This window comes from Salminus brasiliensis, chromosome 22, assembly GCF_030463535.1.
Source record: "Salminus brasiliensis chromosome 22, fSalBra1.hap2, whole genome shotgun sequence".
NCBI lineage: Eukaryota > Metazoa > Chordata > Actinopteri > Characiformes > Bryconidae > Salminus > Salminus brasiliensis.
The window spans coordinates 18778290-18798598 of record NC_132899.1 but is presented as its reverse complement, the minus strand read 5'-3'; the positions used below and the strand labels follow the sequence as shown (position 1 = coordinate 18798598).

The following is a 20309-nucleotide window of genomic DNA, read 5'->3' as shown; positions in this document are numbered from 1 at the left end:
ATTTTAATCTGTATTTTGAAATGTATCTACATATTGTTCTTGCTGTACAAATCCTGATCTAGGGATGACCTGATCATTTTATTGCCCTTTTGAATACCTTGATTAGGAACTTAATTCTATGTATTGGGCCCTTTTGATTTGATAAGCTCTTTAGATTTGTGTAATGTGCTCCCAAGTGGCACAGCCATCTAAGCAGGAGATCATCAGGTGATTGCAGGTTTGATCCCTGGTAATTCTGTAGCTGGGAGTCCAGTAGTGCATAATTGGCTCCCAAGATATTGTATCTACTTCACTGTCTGATGGAGGGAGAAGGATGACCCTCCTTCTCCCTAATCACTCAGAACAATGGTGCGCTCTTTGCTGTGTTGATGTCGAGTGAAGCGCCTGGCCGTAGGTGTGTTATGAGCTAAGGTTTTCTGTTCTTTTACTAAGAACAGGAAAACGTTAGCCTGTGGTAATTGACTCTATGCTACAGACGCAACAGAAACTTTTCCCATGTTTAAGATTCTCCCAGTTACCCCCTTAAATGGCTTTGATCCTCTTAAATGTGTGTTATTTAAATGCCTTGCTTCCCAGCAGCTCTTAATTACAGTTATTTGCTGACACAGGCGTCCAAGCCCTGACTCTGACATCACGTTTAGTGGCGGCTGGGGGGGGCTTCACTCCTCCCTCCCGTTTTCCTCTCCCCCTCGCTCACTTCCTCTCTGCAGCACGCGCCGGCTGGAGGTGAAGGCGTATGACAGGATGCTGCTATAGAAGCCCATGGCTGCATGGCTGACTACATTGAAGTGCATATGTGCTCATTAGCTGATGAGGCTCTGCACAGTGTCTGTGAAGTCAGCTTATTAGCTGCTGCTTTCTGAACCCAGCCATGAGCCACACCTGGCACAGGATACATCAGTTCCACCAGAGAGCAGTTCATTATAGTGAGAGGTCGTGCTCAATCTTCAATTACTTAGAAACAACACTCCAGGTTTCCTCATGCTGAGGTGAAAATGTTTGGTACATGTATAATTACATACTGAAAAGGCTGCAGAGATGCTCTAGACTTTAATTTTAAGCCAAAGAGCATCTACTTCTGCCTTTTAACTGATTCCGTCAACATAATAAAAACAATATAATTTCCTAAAGCTGTTATCACATTTGTTGTTGCACACATGCTCAATGTGATTTCACTGCAGTGTCACTGCAGTGTCAGCAACTGAGGGCCAAATGATCAGGAACTGAACTAAAAAAAAAGCATGTAATAAAGTAATGTGTATGCTTCGTTGACTGATATCTCACCATCATCTACTTTATCTGCAGTTTTAAACCACTGCTCAACACCATGATCCTGTGAAACGGTGCTATTTTTTGACTATGCCATCATGCCATGAAACTGTCAAACAGTAACACCCCAAACATCAGTACATCTATATCAACTCCTGCCGTGCAGGAAACTCTCAGTAGCACAATTTCCTCTGTTGTTTTTCCATAAAACTCACTAACGATACCACAACCATCCCCCCGACAGGCATAAAGGACCACTAAAAACGATTTCACCTGCTAGCACGAAAGGAAGCAGTCTAACAAGAAGAACGACACTTTGCAAAGTGATGAAGGATTTCTGACTCCCCTTCTCTCCCTGCTGTGATCCGGCCTCAGAGCTGCAGCCAGTGCAGGTTATGACAGAGTGAATCTAAAAGAACACAGAGAATCCATGTTGCCTGTCAGGCTTCTCATTAGAGTGGAGAGGAGAAAACATCGACTCTGGCAGACACTGAAGATCTCAGGCACAGGCTAAAGCAATGTGAAAGCACTGCAGCTTCCTTTCGTGCACTCTCTCGCTCCGACTCTCTTTCCTCTCTCTCCGGCTTCTATATCCTGTCTCGCACTAGAGTTTTCAAACTTCCTAGTTAGGAGAAAATAACTGCATTGCAAGAACTGCCTCAAGTCATGCAGTCTGTTAAGCCTTCGCACATTTGAAGTTAGCCGAGTGTGTAACTTTTCTCTGGAAGACGGAAGACTGCAGAGCAATAGTGTGAGGAGCAAAACAAGGAGGAGGAATAAAAGGTCTCTCTGGGGTTTTGGCCATAGCCTTGTTAATGAGCGCCACTTAATTAGGTCAGTAGCCGGAACTGATACAAAGACAGAACGTCAGCGTCTAAGGAGGAATTATAGAGAGTAAAGGAGCTCAGAAATAGCTAGTTTGGTCAGGTTTCGATAAGGGGATCATTTTTAATAATAAATACAATATGATATTTGCTTTTATCAGAAGCCTAATGTTGTGTTTTGAGATTTGTAGTGTATTGCCTTATTAATGATGGAATGAATTTGAATTTACTGTTTCCTGGGTACAAATGCACCATGAAAGCAAAATAACATACCAAGCAACTGGGAACCGAGAAATAGTTATTGAAAAGTCAGGGGTTGGATACAAAAAAAAAAATAAATAAATCCAAGTCACTGAACATCCCCTGAAATTTAGTTAAATCTATCATTATGACATAAGATTCATCTCCACAAACTGAGTGATCGTGCAAGAAGAGGACTAGTGAGGGAGGCCACCAAGACACCATTGACTATAACTGATGCTGCCACCACCATGCTTCACAGTGGGGATGGTGTGTTTGTGGTGATCTGCAGTGTTTGGTGTTCTGCCAAATATAGCGTCTAATCCGATGTCCATAAAGCTCCAAAGAACCTTCTTCCAGTTGACTTTTGACTGGTGAAAAAAACAGGCAACAGTTGTTGTATGCAGAGTGTCTCCTATCTCAGCTGCTGAAGCCTTCAACTCCTTCAGAAAGATCCTTTTTAGATATTTACTGTAAATACTAATAATAGCAAAACATTTTAGCTGAAGCTACAATCGTTTAAAATGTACTAAAACTTAAATATTGGAATTCTTAAAATACACATTCTAGCTATCTAGCATGCTGGTTATACAAATCACAGATTAACCAACCATTTTGTGCACCCCAGAGACTGTAGACTTGACTCAGACTCGCATAAAGCATTTTGTTTATCTCAGTCTGTATCTTAACCAATAACAGTTCAAGAAGGGTTTCTAACGACCAAAGTGTTCATATCATTCAATAAAAATATCTTTTTTTTTTTGGTCAAATGCAGGCTTGAATTGTGAATCATACCATAATGATCAATTCAGCAGTGTGTTTTTTTTAATTTACCGCAAGGTGCATTATAATCACAATGTGGAAATAGAATCATAATAGTAATATTTTGGTCTTAGCACACACTGTCCCATGTTAAGTGAGCTCATTTAAACAAATATGAATGCATACATACACTACATCTGCCATATAATAAACACATGATACATTGTGTACGCACATACACACGCACAAGCAGGGATGAGTCAGTTCCGCTCTCTCAGCTGAATTAACAGTGCTATGATTCCTCTACAGTGAACAGTAATCTCCTGCATTACAAATGAGCTCTATAGGCTAATTAATATTTCTGCACCCAAGAAGGTTTTTGATTACAGCATCAGCCTAATGCAGAAGAACTACCAAATGCTGGTTTCTTATTATTTCACTTACTCTTACTGTCTGTATTGTTTGCCACCATCGCAATATTATCTTGCAAAATGTGCAAACGATGCTGTAACCAATCACTGAACCTCTTACTGGGGGCTGTGAGCAATCCGTGACCAATCACAGACATTCTTTTTGCTCATTTGGATGAATCATGGCATTCACATCATCCAAGAAACAAAAAGACCTGTCAGGCTAGTCTTTAAGCATGGCAGAGCAATGGTTCACCAATGTGTTTTAAGGTATTGCTAGGTAGTCTTGATCACATATCGAAATAAGCAGCATTAATAACACCCTTTTCTTTTCTACACTGATATGGTTTATCATTGAGCGTATGCCTGCGTTTAACGAGAGGACAGACAAAACTGATGAAACAGCACTTTTGCTGTCCATGCTCACATTTAGCTTGGAGCCTACTGCCTACAGCTCCCTGGCTCTCTGCCCACCGTGCTGCATGGACAAGAAATCAAGGATGGGTGGATACATGCAGCCTCAGCTTGTCCCAGGTTTACCTACAGCTTAACCTAGAGAATAATGAGAGTCCTAATTTAGATTTTTTTTGTTTCTACCCATTTTACTTCTTAGCGTCAACTAAACCTTTGTTTATCTCTAGCTTAGTTTTTCTCCATCTCACGCTCTCCCTCTTGTGCACCGTATGCCATTGCTGAGAGACACCAGTCTCAATAGCTCCCATTGGTTATCAGTGACATCACCTAGAACTCAATATAGAGTGAGATAGAACGGTTGTCTTTCCCTGATCACTGCTGCCCTCTTGTGCCCATTCAGAGTATTATATGCAACAAATTCTACGTTTAGGTCAAGTTTGATTGATTTGAGAACTTAAGAAATATCTACAGCCACTCTGCTGTGCTGAATCAAATAATAAGCATTGGACTCCAATGTTAACAAGATAGAAAAGATCACACAATGTCTGGGTGAGGATATCGGTCACTATGTAGAGATATGTATGAGTATACAGTATTTTCTTACAGAACATCAACAATGGAAAAAGGGTTTTCCAGGACATCACTTACATAATAAAATAAAATATTTTATGATGTAAAATTATCTTAAAATGTAAAAATGTTTATATTCAGTTAACTGCATCTCAATTGTGTTTTATTAACCACTTAATACAACAAGCAGTGTGTGTTACCTTGCGGCTGGTGTAGTGAGCGTGCTTGGCCAGTTTGCCGTTGAGTGCCTGGAGGAACATCTCATCGGTCACCTTTCCTACATTCATACAGGCCTCATCCAGCACAGAGAAGATTCCCTTGTGCTGCTGCTCCACCAGGTCCACAATAATCTGATTATTGAAGTAGTCAATCTGCCAAAAACACAGACGCACACGAAACAGAATACAACAGAAGGTTCATATGAGCAATAGATAGTAGTACACTATAACATCACTCTTACAAAACCATTGGGTACCATTAAAACATCAGCAAAAGAATGTATTGTGAGTTAAGGAGCAATAAGTAGAATGCGGAAATGGTCTTACATGTTTCCATGGGATGCCCTCTCGCTGATACTCCTCCTGCTCCTGCTTCAGCACCAACTGAATGAAGAGCTGTTGCAGCTTTTCATTGCAGTAGTTTATACAGAACTGCTCAAAGCTGGAAATGGTGGAGAGGGGATGTTATAGGGGGGAAAAAGAGACAAAAATATAGCACCTAAAATAGTAGAGTATACATGGTATTTTACCTGTTGTTCTGAAAGATCTCAAACCCATATATATCCAGCACTCCAATAACTGTATTCTTCCCATGGACTCTGGCATCATAGTTCTTCACTTCGATAATATCATTAATTCTTCCCACAATCCAGCAGAAAAGGCGCTCGTAAATAGCCTAGGGAAACACAACAGTCAATACATAGCAATTAGTAGAAGCCAAAACCAAAATGAGTAAAAGAGAGTTGTGTTACTATATTATAGCTATATCATAGATAATATGACATTAAAGATATATTTTATATGACCAAGAACCTCAGAGAAGGCAGTGGTGTTACCCACTGTACCAGTGGTCACCAACCCTGCTGCTGGAGATGAGCCTACGATGAGTGTACAAGCCTAAAATGAGCTATATGATGATGATGATGATGATGATGTTCCTCCACATGCCACCAAAACAGCTCACTCTATAAGACCTCTGAAGCTATACTGTGGTATTAAGCACCAAGCCATAAACAACAGAAAAAACTTAAAAATCTTTTAAAAGTCCCTCAAGATGAGAAATGAAGCCACCACCAATCAGACTTCTTGACTGAACTCATGAATAATGTTGCTTCAAGGTCAAGCTCTGATAATTCAGTGTCCACTGTAGGCGTTTTGCTGGTAGACCGGGGTTAGCACTCTGACAGATCTGTGGCTATTAAACCCCCATGTGCAGCAGGGTGCAATGCACTGTGTGTAGTAATACAGTAGCTTTTCTGCCTATTAAGACTAGACAGAATAGCCTTTGTTGTCCTTATGCATCAATGAGCCTTGGGTGTACAACAAACACCCTGTTGCCAGTTGATGGTTTGTCCCTCTGTCGGAAGTTCAAAGTTTCTCACCACTACTGACTGAAAGTACCCCGCTTTGGCTGGTCTTCACACCTCCCCATTTTTCCTACATCCAACACGTCAACTACAAAAACAGACTGTTTGTTTATCGTCTAACGTATCCCAGACCTTTATCTCATAACAATCTGCACCATTGTTATGAGATAATCAATGTCATATGCTTCAACGCAGAGTGGTCATAATTTTTTGACTCATCTGAATAGATAGTCATCTACTTTATGCTGCATCTAATATGTAAACAAATAGCCTGCCACACTTTTAACTTAAGTTTTCAGTTTGTTAAACCCACCCCTGTTCAGAAATCGCCATGTAGTAAGTTCCAGGAATCAAAATTCTGAAACCCATCCCTTCAGGAGCATACTGGAGTATATTTATGCTTCAGTTACTTCTGTTTATAGCCCTTATACTGCATATGGCCTGCCACACAAACCCCTAGACTTTGGACCTAGAACGCTCCAGTACAGATGATAATTAAAATAAAGTCTGGTTTACCTTGGCTAGAGCGTCCCGGCCATAACTGGCCTCTTGGTCTGTGTGCTGCTTGTCAATGACATCACGTCCCGTCGCCACAGTGCGGTAGAGCAAGGCCTTCTCAACATTCTCCTCTTTAGTGGACAGCAGCTCCCCCAGCACTGCTACCACCTTAGAATTCTCAATCAGAGTCACATCGCCATCACTGCCGAACTTCAGATTGCCCTGGAAAAGCACACAGCGTTACTGTTAAATCCTTCTCAGATACACTGGAAATGCAAGAGCAAACATCTGTCCAAATTACGGCTCTCTGCATGGCTATGCACATTTTATATTTTTTAAATGGTAACGTATGACTGTGACTGTAAACAGAGCATAAAGTACTGCAGGTGAATATGCAGACAGAGAGTATAAACAATGAAGAGTACCAGGTGCAGGATGGTAGCCAGGATCTTGTAGACGGTCTGAATTTCCTCTGTGGTGAAGCCAATAACCTTCATGGCATCTGCCACAGCTTTGAACTCCGCATTGTCGTTGATGGAGGACTACAGATGTGACAGGAAAGACATGGTGGTTAGCAAAGTAGTTAGCCACTCAAGCTCACTGACTTAGATGAAAAACCATGTCATGATAACTGGATAAAATGAATGGTTTTGGTTTTGGTCCAAGACCCCATAGAGCCCACCTATTTACAACAACTTTTGTGACCAAATTTTACTCATTAATTGTGACAAAAACACATTTTTGCTTCTCTAATAATAGCAGAAAATAGCATTACCCCTACACTGCAGGGAAATAATACATGTTATAATTGTATTGAGGCTGTACAATACATAGCTGGATAATTATTTTGTTAACACTTCACTGAAGGTTCACTGTAGTGCTCACCGGACATCCAACGGAATGTCTCTTGAATGCAAATGAACTCTAAGTTGAATGTAAATGATTGTCTATTGAATGTCTATTGAATTCCTCTTATTGCTGTTTTTCTTGCTTTTGTTGGAGTAACTGTCTCAATTGTCCAGGGAAGGCTCTCTACTACAACTTGCTGTGAATATTTGACTGCATTCAGCAACAAAACTGTTAGTCAGGAGGTTAGGATGTTAGGTTCCCAATTTATCCCAAAAGTATTGGATGGAGCAACATAATTTGTCTCACTGCTCCACAGCTCAATGCTGGGGGCTTTATACTGCTCTAGTCCATGTCTGGCATTAGGCATGGTACCAACAGGTTCAAGTTTATCTGCTTCAGAGAGTCCTATTCTATTGCCAATACTTCTATACAGGGACTAAACAATGCGGTGCATGTGCAATCTGTGTCAGCAATGGGTGCAACTTAAAGTAGCTAAATGCCTTCATTAAAAGGGATGTCCACAAACATTTGGACATAAATACTGTACTGCCCCACACGGCTTGTATAATCTCCAACAACAGAATGGGACACTCTGGAGAAGGCACCCATGAGCCCAAGGCCACCATGGTCAATGTAAAGAGTCAACCCACTGCCCCCTGTTTTCAGAAGCCGGCCTCACAGGAAGATTGCTAGAGTAAATCTCTAGTGTAAAGAGTGGAGGTTTTTACTGCAGATAAGAGGGGATAATATCAGCAAAGACTGTCTTGATTTTGGATGAAATCTTGGATAAGCAGATGTACAAGACAATATTTTATCATAAAGTAACATTAATTTAGGAACCTTTCATAACTCACTGTATTTAAAGTGCATATTTTGTGTGTTTCTATATGTGCAGAGCTATATGAATTCTATTTTAACCCCCTAACACTCCAAGGCTTATTACTACTTGAGACTTATTATTACTAAGGTATATTACTCAGTAACTACAGGGACCTCTGTACAAACAGAGGGGCTATTCTTGGGTAAGAGAAGTTTGTAAGAACACTTAACACACATAGGCTGTTTAAAGGGTTAAGACAACACTATTCTCTTGGTAAATCACCATATCCCACTGCCACTTCCCAAAACACCTGGTCACATCCCTATCATTAATTGTCACAAAAAAAAAACAAAAAAAACATACAGCATACAGCTATGCTTTTAAACTGTTACTGTTACACTGCATTTGTAGTTCTGCAATTAAAGCCAGAGGATTGCTGGTGTGGTAACCAATTTCCCCATCTCCCCAAGCCTCAGAAAACAACTGAGTTTTTAATTATTCCAGTGCTCTTGTGGCTAATGTTGCCTGCAGATGGGGGCTTATTTCGTACTGTAGGTAGCCGTGGAAACCACAGCCCTTTTGGACACAGAGTGAAGCTTGACCAGAAATTGTTTCTATAAAAAAGTGGAGCATGGCACACAATGTTCAAACAGCCCTAGCCTGCACTACAGCAGTGTTATCCCCGCAACCCAGCCTGTTCCATGACATCATCTTGTTTACTGTCACAAATTTGTTTTTGTTCTCTCTCATTAAACTCAGAGCAGACCCAGCTGAGCAGCCACCTGCAATTCTGCTCGCTGACTCAAACACGATTGAGCCATGACAGGCTTACATAACATGCAATACATTACACACTGACCGCCATCCTTTGCTTTTGTGGTGCTATAGGCATTTTTGTTATTTGTGCAATTTTCTGGAGACATCATGGGAAAAGCAAACAGTTTCAACTTAATCTAAAACTGTATGCGGGCTCATCTTCACTTCCAACAGGAGAAAACGTACACATAAGTCGTTACTGAATAGTAAGTCATAAGATTAATAACTACTAAGCAATATGAAAAGAAAGAAACTGGCCAAGCAAACCAAGACAAAGATTTAAGAGGTTCGGTGTAGAACCAATTAGGAATCTGCTTCAGTAAGATGAAATGGAATACCTTGACCATGCCTCCAACTTTAATGTAATTGTAGGCTGTAGGGTCTTTCTGAATGTGCAAGGATCGCAGCAAAGATTCTGGAGCTCCTTTTACAAGCTGGGTCGAACAAAAAAAGAAAGAGATTAAAACACAGCATTAAAACCCACATGCCACAGATTACGGTCTGTTGTCGGCAGCTGAACGTTGGCTGCTCTAATACTTGGAATAGAACTTCTGTTTAAGTTTCCTTCCTTTAAATGTTGACAACAATGCTTTTTCCTTCTCTGTAAAGTTAGCGTTTGGCGACAGAGGGGCCAGCTTTGGTGTTACAAAGTGACTGCTACGATTTACTAAACAGCCACACTGTGTCTTTAGTATCTAATGGCAACATCAGCCCAAATTCTGATTTGTTTCCTATACATATTTTTTTAAAAAAGGACATACAGCATAGATTGTCCTGACTCTGACATTCAGCATTTACATGAGTTTGTCTTTCAAAGCACAAAATACTAAGAGGAGAGCATTATAACGAAGCACATACCGAATTGACTAAGTGTCCTGTAGAATGCTTAGGAAAGGCTTGTTTTACTTCTGATGTGAACATGACTTCCACAGTCACACTTTAATGCTCTGCATGAATGAGTTCTGCACGTTCAAAACCCTAAATGCTCCTAAATGATGTGCTCAATGACATTAAAGAGGGATTTTACACTACTGCATGATTTCCCACTGCATTTGGGAAAGAACAGTGTTTTGCTAAAAAGTTTGATCACGAGTATGGCAAGTCAAACCCTAAAGAGCAGGAACTCATTCTTTCTGACCCTAAGTAAGTCAATAAATCAGTATGTCGTCCTGAGTCGCAATTTAAACATGAAACAGAAAGGATTTCCATACATAAAGCATTTCAGTAAAACAGGGGTTAATAATGTGCTGCTTTATTAACCCCTGAAGTTGTATCTGTTTTTTTTATTTTTTATTTTTTTGAAGTGAAATGGACACATAACACATAACAGGGGTTTCTGGTACCCACTACACATACATCTATCTTACTTTACTGATCTACCTGCCTACAGAGCTTAGCTCCAACCCTAATCTAACACACCAGATCCAGGTAATGAAGGAACATTAGAACATTGAAAAGGTGTCAGGTGCGGATGTTCTGAACCCCCCATGGTGCAGAACTCCAGGACTAGCATTGGGAATCCCTGCTTTAGATTATCTCCATATTTAGAAACTGATAATTACCTGGTGAACTGAATCTGATCCTTTTGGGCACAGGTTGCAGTTGAAATAACATGTAGTTAAACGTTGGCTAAAAGTAAGTAAAGTAACGTGTCCGACCATAACTAAGTGTTGTACTTTTGCTACTTCGCTAATACTCTACTCCAACTTAATTAGTGTGAATACTCCTACACGAGTCAACATGAGGCAAAACAACACAGCGGACTGGTGTGATACTGGATTAGCATAACAGACATACAGGAACATGATGTAGAGTAGACAGTTAAAAAAACCCCGTCACAGAGTATTAGTTTAAACACAGTTATTTTCAGTAGCATAAGGGTGAGTAATCCTTTGTTTTCAGTAGATGGCTGTGGCTCTGCAGTCATAAACATGGGTTCTGTAGCATCTGGCCGGTGTGAGTCACACCAGACTTCAAAAACAAAGCTAACCTCAACATCAGACTTATTTTTACACAGCTGTTGCTGCTGCTGCTGATGCTGGCGACATTTTCTCACCTGGTAGAAGGAGTGAAAGCTTCTCTCTCCTTCCTGTTGGAAGATCACTCTAGACTGAAGAGCAGATCGAAGGTTAAAGGGAAGATTAAAAACAGAACAGATTAAAAACATTGATATTTACTTGTTGATTACTTTGCTTCCAGAATCTACACTTTTCTCCCTTTACCTTCTCTAGTAGGTAGTTATTGATATGGCCACCGATGGGGTCCCCCTTGAAGTCAAAGTTAATATCCATGTATTTTCCAAAGCGGCTTGAGTTATCATTGCGGTTGGTCTTGGCATTTCCAAAAGCCTCCAGGACACAATTGGATTTCAGCAGCATGTTTTTCACCCTGGAATTAAAAAAAAACAAAAAAAACACACTTTCTACATAAGCAGTCTCTTGGTGAATATTTCACCATGCACTGAGCCATAGCCTCTTCCAGTGGGCTAAATGTCTGATTATTGCCTACTAAAATCAGTCCCAGTCATAGCCACCCTAAGCCACTATGCACATTTCCATGGCCACAAAGGTCTAAAATATCATTACCATGGTCAAGTGCTGCTCCCAGCCCTGGTATTCCACTGCAGTGAGCATAGTGAGAGCTGTGTGGGTCAAACCACAGTGTGTTCAGCACACGGGCAGCATCTGAATCACCACAGTGACCTGTACACCCACACTTGTGCAGAAAACTGCCAACAAAAATCTACACCAAGACTGTAATGGCTAAGAGCAATGCCCATGTTATGGCCCATGTCTCAATAAACTCTACCATACAAGATCTACTGAACTACAGGCTGTTTTTGCACAGGTCTGACCTTTGAGTCACTAGCCTGAAAATAGCATATCAATACAGTGGGCCATAAAAGAGAACTGCTCAGCAGATGTTGCAGAGCAACATGTGCCCATGTGTTCACATTGTGTGAATTATACAGTTCGGTAAAACAAGTGCTTAGTACAGAAGTCTGTCATTCATTCAGAGGAGCTGACTAAATACGACCCATTACATTTTCAACTCTGCTCCAGATTTCACTTCCATTACTGGCCCACTATAATGTTGTTTATTATAGGGGGTGAATATTATTCACCCCTGAATGATGAAGAACTTTGCTCACTCCTACTGCATGTACCAGGAGACCAGCTCTGTACATATAGAGCTCTCTGAAAAACTGAACCGAATAGTGGTTTCTACAGCATATCGTCACGGTCATGCAGAAACCATGCATCTCCAGAAAAGCAAAAAAAAAACAGAGTGTGTAGAGTGTGATTTTAAACCATAAACCCTCTATACTTTCAGTGGAAGTCGGTGTAAAAAGATTGTATGCCATGTTGGAATTTCTATAGGTCCATTCATCGTGAAATGTAAAACAATATATCCAACAACTGCTAGAGCCACATTATGTCAAAAGGTGGAAAATGGTAAAAATGAAGATACAAGGTTTTTGCATGACTGCAATGATATATACACATGGATGCGTTTTTGCTATCGTTCAGTGAATTCTTTTTTTTTTCTGTCATTTTTTTTAAAGGGCCTACATATTTTTTTAAAACAATATGTTTATACGTTTCTGTCCGATTACATCAAAATTTCCTAAAACATAGATGTATTCGTACAAATCCACCCCACCCCCAACATTCCCACCCCCCTCATCCCTCCACCCATGTAGGGGGAATGTAGGGGGAAAGAAAAAAGACAGGAAAGCCCAGCAATAAATTTAATTATAAATAATACATTTATTAATTAATAAATAATAGAAAAAAAACAGTAGTTATACAGTCCTGGATTTAAAGTAGACTAGCAATTCTCCCCAGTATTTCTCAAACAGTTTGGGCTTTTTCTGTAAAATAATATTTCCCTTTGGGGGAATATAGAAAGACACTTCTTTCTTTTTCACACAGAAAAGCTAGGGGGTTCAGGTGATTTTAACCTGAAAGTAAAACATTTTAGCGGCAAGGCGTCCTATCTTAAGAAATCTTAGGTTCACCCCCATTTGTTCTGGTAACACAGACTCATCTCCTAATCAGGTAAGTCTTGGAAAGTAGGGTATATCCTTTTTGGGGACATCTGCAATAGTGTCTAAAACAGCCTTCCAATATCCTTCCAGAGCAAGGTAAGACAAAGAGCCAATACCGGTATTTTTTCCTCTGATGCCAGAGTATTGTATGCCCCAAAAGAAGTAATCATTCATTGTACAAGAACCTTTCTACCATTTAAGGTTGTTTTTCTAATTGTGTCTTTAAGTTTTATCTGTGTTAACACTCTCTGTTCTGACTGAATGACCTTCATCACATGCAAATACTTAAACATTTTCTATGCACCGTATGAATTTGAGTGTAAATAGCATATTTTAAACTATATTCAACATTGTTTATTTAAACTTTAAACTTCTATTTTAAAAAAGTGAGGAAAATCTGTTATGGTCCCTTTAATCTCTAATAATAAATCAGTGAATGACTACTACTGATTACTAATATAACTGAGAGGCAACCCCACGCGAGACCTTTCCAGTCATATGTGTAAACTCACTCGACACTATTAATAAAGGTGCCTAAACGAGTCTTGGTTTGGACTTGTAACTCTGGGGGGTTAAAGCAATTAAAGTAAAATTAAAGCAAAAGTGATCAAAAATAACATTTAAAATGGATTCTTTAAGGAAACAACCATGGTTCTCTTAGGGTATGGCTTCAAGGAACCTTTTATCAGAGTGTAGTAGAAGATGATGAACAAACATATACATGTTCTCACTCACCTCTCCACTTCTGCTCTTTGGCTAGGATTGGTGATAGCAGCAATATATTGCATAATGTATTTACTGGCTTCTGTTTTTCCAGCTCCACTCTCCCCTGAAAAGTAGAAAAAAAAAAAAAAAAAAAAAAAAAAAAAAAAAAAAAATCACACAACACAGGCAAGACACTGATACTCAAACATTGCGTTACTGTGCTGTACCAATGTAAAGTATAATAAAACATGCACACGTTATGGGCACTGGCATTGAATAACTCAATAGCATTACAAGATAATGCCAAGGCAAGCCAAAATTGTCTTCTTATGCAGCCTTTAACCACTAGATGGCACTAAACAGCCCAAATATTTCTGCAATGTAGTCACAACCTGTGGTCACTTGGGATCATTATCAGTGTTTTTGTTCAGAGGCAAAATTGCATCTGCTCTTTTAAACACCCCATCGCCTCCAGCCAATTTCCCCTGAGGCATGTGCCCCACCTCTGAATAAATTCCCAGACGAAAAAATAAATATGTAGTAACGTGCCACTGAGTCAGTATCGTGAATTAACCACAAATACTTTTCACTCGCACAAAGGACCCTCAGTGAACGAGCTCAGTGACAAAGCTGTTTGCTCGTGTGCTGTGCGAGTGGATTCCCTGAATGGTCCACCCTTACTGAACCACACACACACACACACACACACACACACACACACACACACACACGCCAGCAATGAGCAATTCTACCCTGACCACAGATCTAATCACATTATATCCAGTCAGTCATACCAGCACTGACTGCGGCTGTAAGAAAATACACCAAAAATAAGACCAAAGGCTGTAATTAAAAAAAAAAAAAAAAAAAAAAAAAAAGACAACGACAACGACAAAGTAAATGATAGGTTTGTGAGGGAAGCACTGGGTTAAAATAGCTTAGAAGTGTATTTCTGTCACTGGGAATGGTTTGTCCAATATAGAAGATAATCTGAAGGGGTTTCTCTTATGCTGTGTCTCAAAATGTGTACTTCTGAACTGTGATAATCACTTTTTATGCAAGTCTTTATCCTTTTAATTAAATGTATGGATGTAGTTTACCTGAGTGTACCTGAATGATTAAATTCACTGAAAATAAAGCCCAAAACACTACACATTTAATACGCACAAAACGTGTACCCTGTCTTTCTGAAGGTCGTTGCATCCTTTGTATTATGAGGCCAGTACAAGCTAAAACTACAGTGCACTTACTTTCTTTGACCTCATGAGACTGGCTGCACATACCAAAATACCCCCAACATTCAACAAAGATTTTTTAAAATGTAGGGGTTCAGTTGCTTTGCCAGTAAGAGTAACGTTGTATTTAAAGTAGTAGTTTAATAGACCTGCTTCCACTAAATTTCATGTCATTTTAGTGAGCAGAGGTGTTTGCTTTCTTGTAGCATGGACGTAGTATAACTCATTTTTCGGCTCCTTAACATCATTCAGAGGATCCAGTGACATTTAGGAAAAACATAAACAGGGAGATTGGTTTGGAACATGTACACACTGAGTCTGATTATATAGTGCGCAGTGTCCAAACTAAGACACATACTCGCGCTCAGAGCACAGCGCGACTGACCTGAGATAACGATGCAGGTGTCTTTATTTCTTCTCTTCATGGCTTTGTATGCAGCGTCTGCGATGGCAAAGAGATGTGGCGGGCGCTCGTACAACTCCCGGCCTTTGTACTGCTCAATGATGTCCCGCCCGTAGATGTTCATGGCACGGTAAGGGTTGACAGACACCACCACTTCCCCGATGTAACTGTAGATGCGACCCTTTTCGAACCTGAGGTTACAGAGAAAAAACAAATATATTAATAAAAAAAAAAAACAATATTAATAATCAATCAATCAATCTCTAAACTCATCACTACATCATACATAGAACTTGTTTGACCAGTCCCAAGTTGTGCGAGTAGGCTATAGCTCCTATAGCTGCTGTGGCTTGTGGTTTGTTTAGTAAGTACTGAAAGCTTTAAGTAAAGAAAGATCACTTTAATGCACTCATTTCCTTATAATGAAAAACACAAAAGGTGCAAAACAGGTTGAGGTCAGTGTTAGGCTTTGTAATGTATTTACAGTGAAATCAAAAGCGATCACTGGCTTTACTATGAGTAAATCACAAAGTCCACAAAAGCTTTGTATAAACAGAGAACACAAAGAGAGGCTAACCCAGGACATATGTAAACATAGTGCTGGTGGCCCGTCTAACCTTGTCTAGCAATGTTTTCAAAACATATGAGTGGCAGATTTTTATTTATTTATTTTTTATTTGACAGGTACAGATGCCCATTGCCGGACATCTTTTTAGATCTTCATTTTTAAAACCCTTCGTAAAGGCTGTATGATGAAAGAACATGACATAACAGAACAACGTAATGGCATGTGATTGGCCTTAGTTAGTGTTCGCTAGGTTGTGGGTTAGCAAACTGTTGCTTTAATTGCTGCTGCGAAAATCTAATCCGTTGTAATGATCCATCACAAACGGATGTTTTCCACTTACTGAGCAGGAATACAGCAACATCCTGATCTTGATCCCTTTTCATGCCTTTCAATGTTCAGAGGTCTCTCTACTGTCTAAACCCTTGCTGACTGGCTAGAACAGTGTTGTGTTCTCGGTTTGTTTCCCTATTTGCAGAGCCAGGGTTAAGTACCAACGCTGGACTTTTTCTAGCATGCAAACAGACCAATAACCTCCAGTGAATTTTACACAGATTAAAATTGTATATACAATGCTTTTAGTGACCCCAAACTGTCGGTGTAATTGTACTCTATGCTAAAATTAAATGTTCTTTGCCTAAAATGACACCAAAGGGATCCTTACACAGTATGGTAAACATAAACCAGCAAGAAAACTAACTTCCAGCAAGAAAACATGCTCTGCATTTACTTATGTTCTCAGTTAGCCATTAATTCCAACAAAACTAAAAAGCAATATTGTTGACTGACCAATTGAAGTAATTTAGTACATATGATATAATTTCCCTGTTTCATGTGATTAATGCTTTATCTATCAGACAAAGAAATACAGAGGGTTCTTAAAGCCAGGGCTCAGAGACATGTAGGTGCAGTCACAGAAGGAACATAAGCCATGTTGTATGCTTGGTGGTGCCAGGCTAATGCATACAATGCAAATCATACGGCCCACCAGCCCACAGTCCAGCTGTGGATCATGGCTGCTAGAGCTTGGAAATTGCACTGGCCAGCAGGAGCAGGCTGTTCTGGGCTCAGGCCCCATGAGAATGAAAGCCTCACTTCCTTCCTCTTCTGAGAAGCCCTGGGTCATATTCAGAATAAAGCCTCCTTTCTTCTCCAGCAGCACCTCTGCCAAGCCCACTCTGCCCCTGTCAGGAGGTGCAGAGCTTTGAGGCATCTCAGTGCGCATTCATCCTGGACAAGGCCTAGGTGTTCCACTGGTACTACTCTCTTTAAGAAGTCGTCTTCGGAAAAAGACTTCTCTCTCTCTCTCTCTCTCTCCCTCCCTCATATTTGCACCTCTTGCATCTTTGTGGACTCAGAGTTCTTCAATTTCTCTTCTTGTAGAACTGGCATGTTCTCTGGAGAAGCCATTTAAACCCTTTACTCTCTGAAGGCCTCCATGTTTCAGCTCCTCATCGTCATAACTAGAAAAACTTGAATATTAGGTATTATGCAGGATGGGCACATCAATTCCAACTCCTGGTGACCATATGCACAGCTTTTCTTCAGAATAGTCGGTCTTCTGTTTGAGTAGTTTCATAGCAGATGCAAAATCATATACATGATTTATAAAAGTTACTGAAGTCTAAGTAGAAAAAGAGTTTACATTCAAATAGAAATTTATTTATATCCTGTTTTTCACAATTATTGCTGTCACAAAGCAGCTTTACACAGAGATCCAGGTCCAAGCCCCAACAGTGGCAAGGAAAAACTCCATCAAACTGAGGGAAAGAAACCTTCAGAGGAACCGATCCTCCTCTAGCTGACTGATAGTACAACAAATAACAGAACATCATTAATAACTGGTCAGAAAGAGTGAGATAATGAAGGACTGTGGCTAATGTGACTGCAGACTCTAAATAATGAGATTATGAGTGAGAGTAGATTTACTGAATTAAACAATAATTTTGAGAGCTCTTACTTTCCAGCAGCCCTTTAAAGAGATTTCCTGAAGCTTAGCCTTAGGGAGGTCTCAAACAAGCCTTTAAAGGGACCAGATTATGAAAAATGACATTTATGTCTTTGGCATTTCCTTCATACAGGCCATATGTGGAAGAACAGCATTTTGTTACATCCCAGTATTTTTTAATTTTATGTACAGTATTTGAGTGGGGCAAAGTATAAGGCAGCCAGTCAGAACAGATGTCCTTTACATATATTGGTTTTAAAGGCATAGTAACAAACAGCGTGGTCAATTCTAGGGGTCAGAATAAACTAACTGTATCTCTGTGAGCAAAACAAAACAAGAAAAATGGAGGATGTGTAGGACAAGTATTTTTGTCCTTTTGCATTTTTGTATTTTTGTTACAGTTCAAACACTATTCCATCCCTTTGTCTAAGCAGTAGACTAGTTTGCAATAGCACAAATACAAAAGCCTGTGTGTCGGTGTGAGTGCGTGTTCAGGCAACAGAACATGGAAAAAAATGCAATATTGCAACACTGCAATTGATTAAAGACAGTCTTCCATTAGTCTAACCAAAATTATTCACCCTTCTTGGAACAGGATTCCTTAAACCAGCTGCAAAACTCACCTGTCCAAGACACTCGTTAAAAACAACACACATGATAAATGGTATTTTTGTGAAGCACTAGTAAATGCATTCTCTCCTGCGGCAGCATGCTGAGCTGGCGAGCGTCAAGCCACATGGCAGGACTATGACGCTGCCGCTCTAGTGCCTGATGCCTGTCAGGCTGGCACTCGGGCAGCAGGAGTTAAAAGCTCCTTTGTGCACTCCTATAATGTGGGAGGATGCGGCGTGCCCGCTCCATTGTTCTCTCGTCAATGTGAAGTCTGTGTGTATGGAGCACAGGCCACCACAACTCAGCGGCCCAGCCTACCTACCACTCACATCAGTTCCCTAGCTTAGCATCGCTGGCAAGCAGTGCTGAAACACAGTTGTGGTCTCTGGAACAAGGAATTGTGGTTTACAGCATTACAACGGTGCATGTTTTGTAGCCTGGGAATCTCATGAGCTTCCATTTGTTCTGCTTTGTAGGTTCAGTCTAGCATCATCCCAACTGGGAGTTCTCTCAGAGTGGATTTGTTTTGTAGTCCCCCCCACCCCCTTTCCCACCTTTTTTTTTATATAGTATATAGTACACGAGGGTTCAAAATAACAGGAAAAGAACAAGGTGTACTCTTGCATGATCCATGAGGGTGAAGAAGGAACAAATTGCCCAACAGGAAATGTAAACATAACAGAACATGATGGATAAAGAATACTGACTTGCGTGACCAAGCCATTAAACCCTAAAGGCCAGTTTTTGAGACCCAGACTACACGTTAGTCCAGACCAATAGTGCTTGTGGACCACAAACTCTTGTGCTGTCTATTACTGTAGCTGTGTGGAAAACAACTAACAAGCAGTTAAACCGTAAATGTTAGTGCATCTTTTATTTGATAGCAATGACACTCCAACTCCACTCAGATGTAATTACTGTGTTGACTCTCTCGCTGCTTCAAAATTAAGGGTCATCAAAACATTCCTGGAAGAAAAAGCATGACAAAAGTAAGTGTTATATAAATATATAAAAGTGCTATAATTTTTATCTCCATAATTACATCTGTTAATGTTTCCAGGAACTACTTAGATTAAAAAAAAAAAAAAAAAAATGGAGACACAGTAAGTCAGTTACACATACTCAATCCTCCTTATTCAACTACACTCTTGCGCTATTGTACCGACTTAGTGGGGGTGAGTTTGAATCCTGAGCCACTTTGCCATCAGAAGCCATATATAGAGAGAACACACTAGGCTATGCTCTCTCCGGGTGGGTAGATGGCGTTGTTGACCGGCTGCCTTCCCCGGCTGCCTTCCCCGGCTGCCTTCCTCAATGTTGTTTTGGTAGCAGTTCGAAAAGAGGCTGTGGCTGGCTTTACTTGTATTGGAGGGGACATGTGTAGTTGTTACCCTACTGTCAGAAAGCATTGCTAGTGCTAGGGGGACAAATTTGATAAACGTTTTTTTTGGTGTTGTTTTGTTTTTTTTGTTTTTTTTAAATGAAAAGTGGAATTGCTCAAACATCCATCTGAGGCGCCTTTATTTTCAAAAGTACATCCCAATGTAAATATCTTCTCCATGTCCATACATTCACAACATAGACAGAAGCTAGCCAAAACCTCAGAACTGACAAAATATCTTTTGGTCTTTGCAGTGAACTGCCTCCGTTTTTACCATCACTGGAGGCTGGTCCTGTGGTAAAAATGTTCACAGTCACTTGGGCACAAGTCCAGCCTATTCACACAGCAATTC

At 40.2% G+C, this 20309-nt stretch overlaps 1 protein-coding gene across 1 annotated transcript in view; it reads right to left on the bottom strand.

Moving 5' to 3' along the window:
* myo1d (myosin 1D) overlaps window positions 1-20309 on the bottom strand; it is a 95365-nt gene that overhangs the window by 56065 nt on the left and 18991 nt on the right. Inside the window, exons 2-11 of the mRNA XM_072666767.1 lie at window positions 15434-15647; window positions 13844-13937; window positions 11280-11445; window positions 11114-11167; window positions 9396-9491; window positions 6998-7114; window positions 6591-6794; window positions 5238-5383; window positions 5035-5149; window positions 4690-4860 (exon numbers count right to left, since the gene is read on the bottom strand). Of these exons, the coding sequence (XP_072522868.1) occupies window positions 4690-4860; window positions 5035-5149; window positions 5238-5383; window positions 6591-6794; window positions 6998-7114; window positions 9396-9491; window positions 11114-11167; window positions 11280-11445; window positions 13844-13937; window positions 15434-15647 (1377 nt within the window). The remainder of the gene's footprint in view (window positions 1-4689; window positions 4861-5034; window positions 5150-5237; window positions 5384-6590; window positions 6795-6997; window positions 7115-9395; window positions 9492-11113; window positions 11168-11279; window positions 11446-13843; window positions 13938-15433; window positions 15648-20309) is intronic.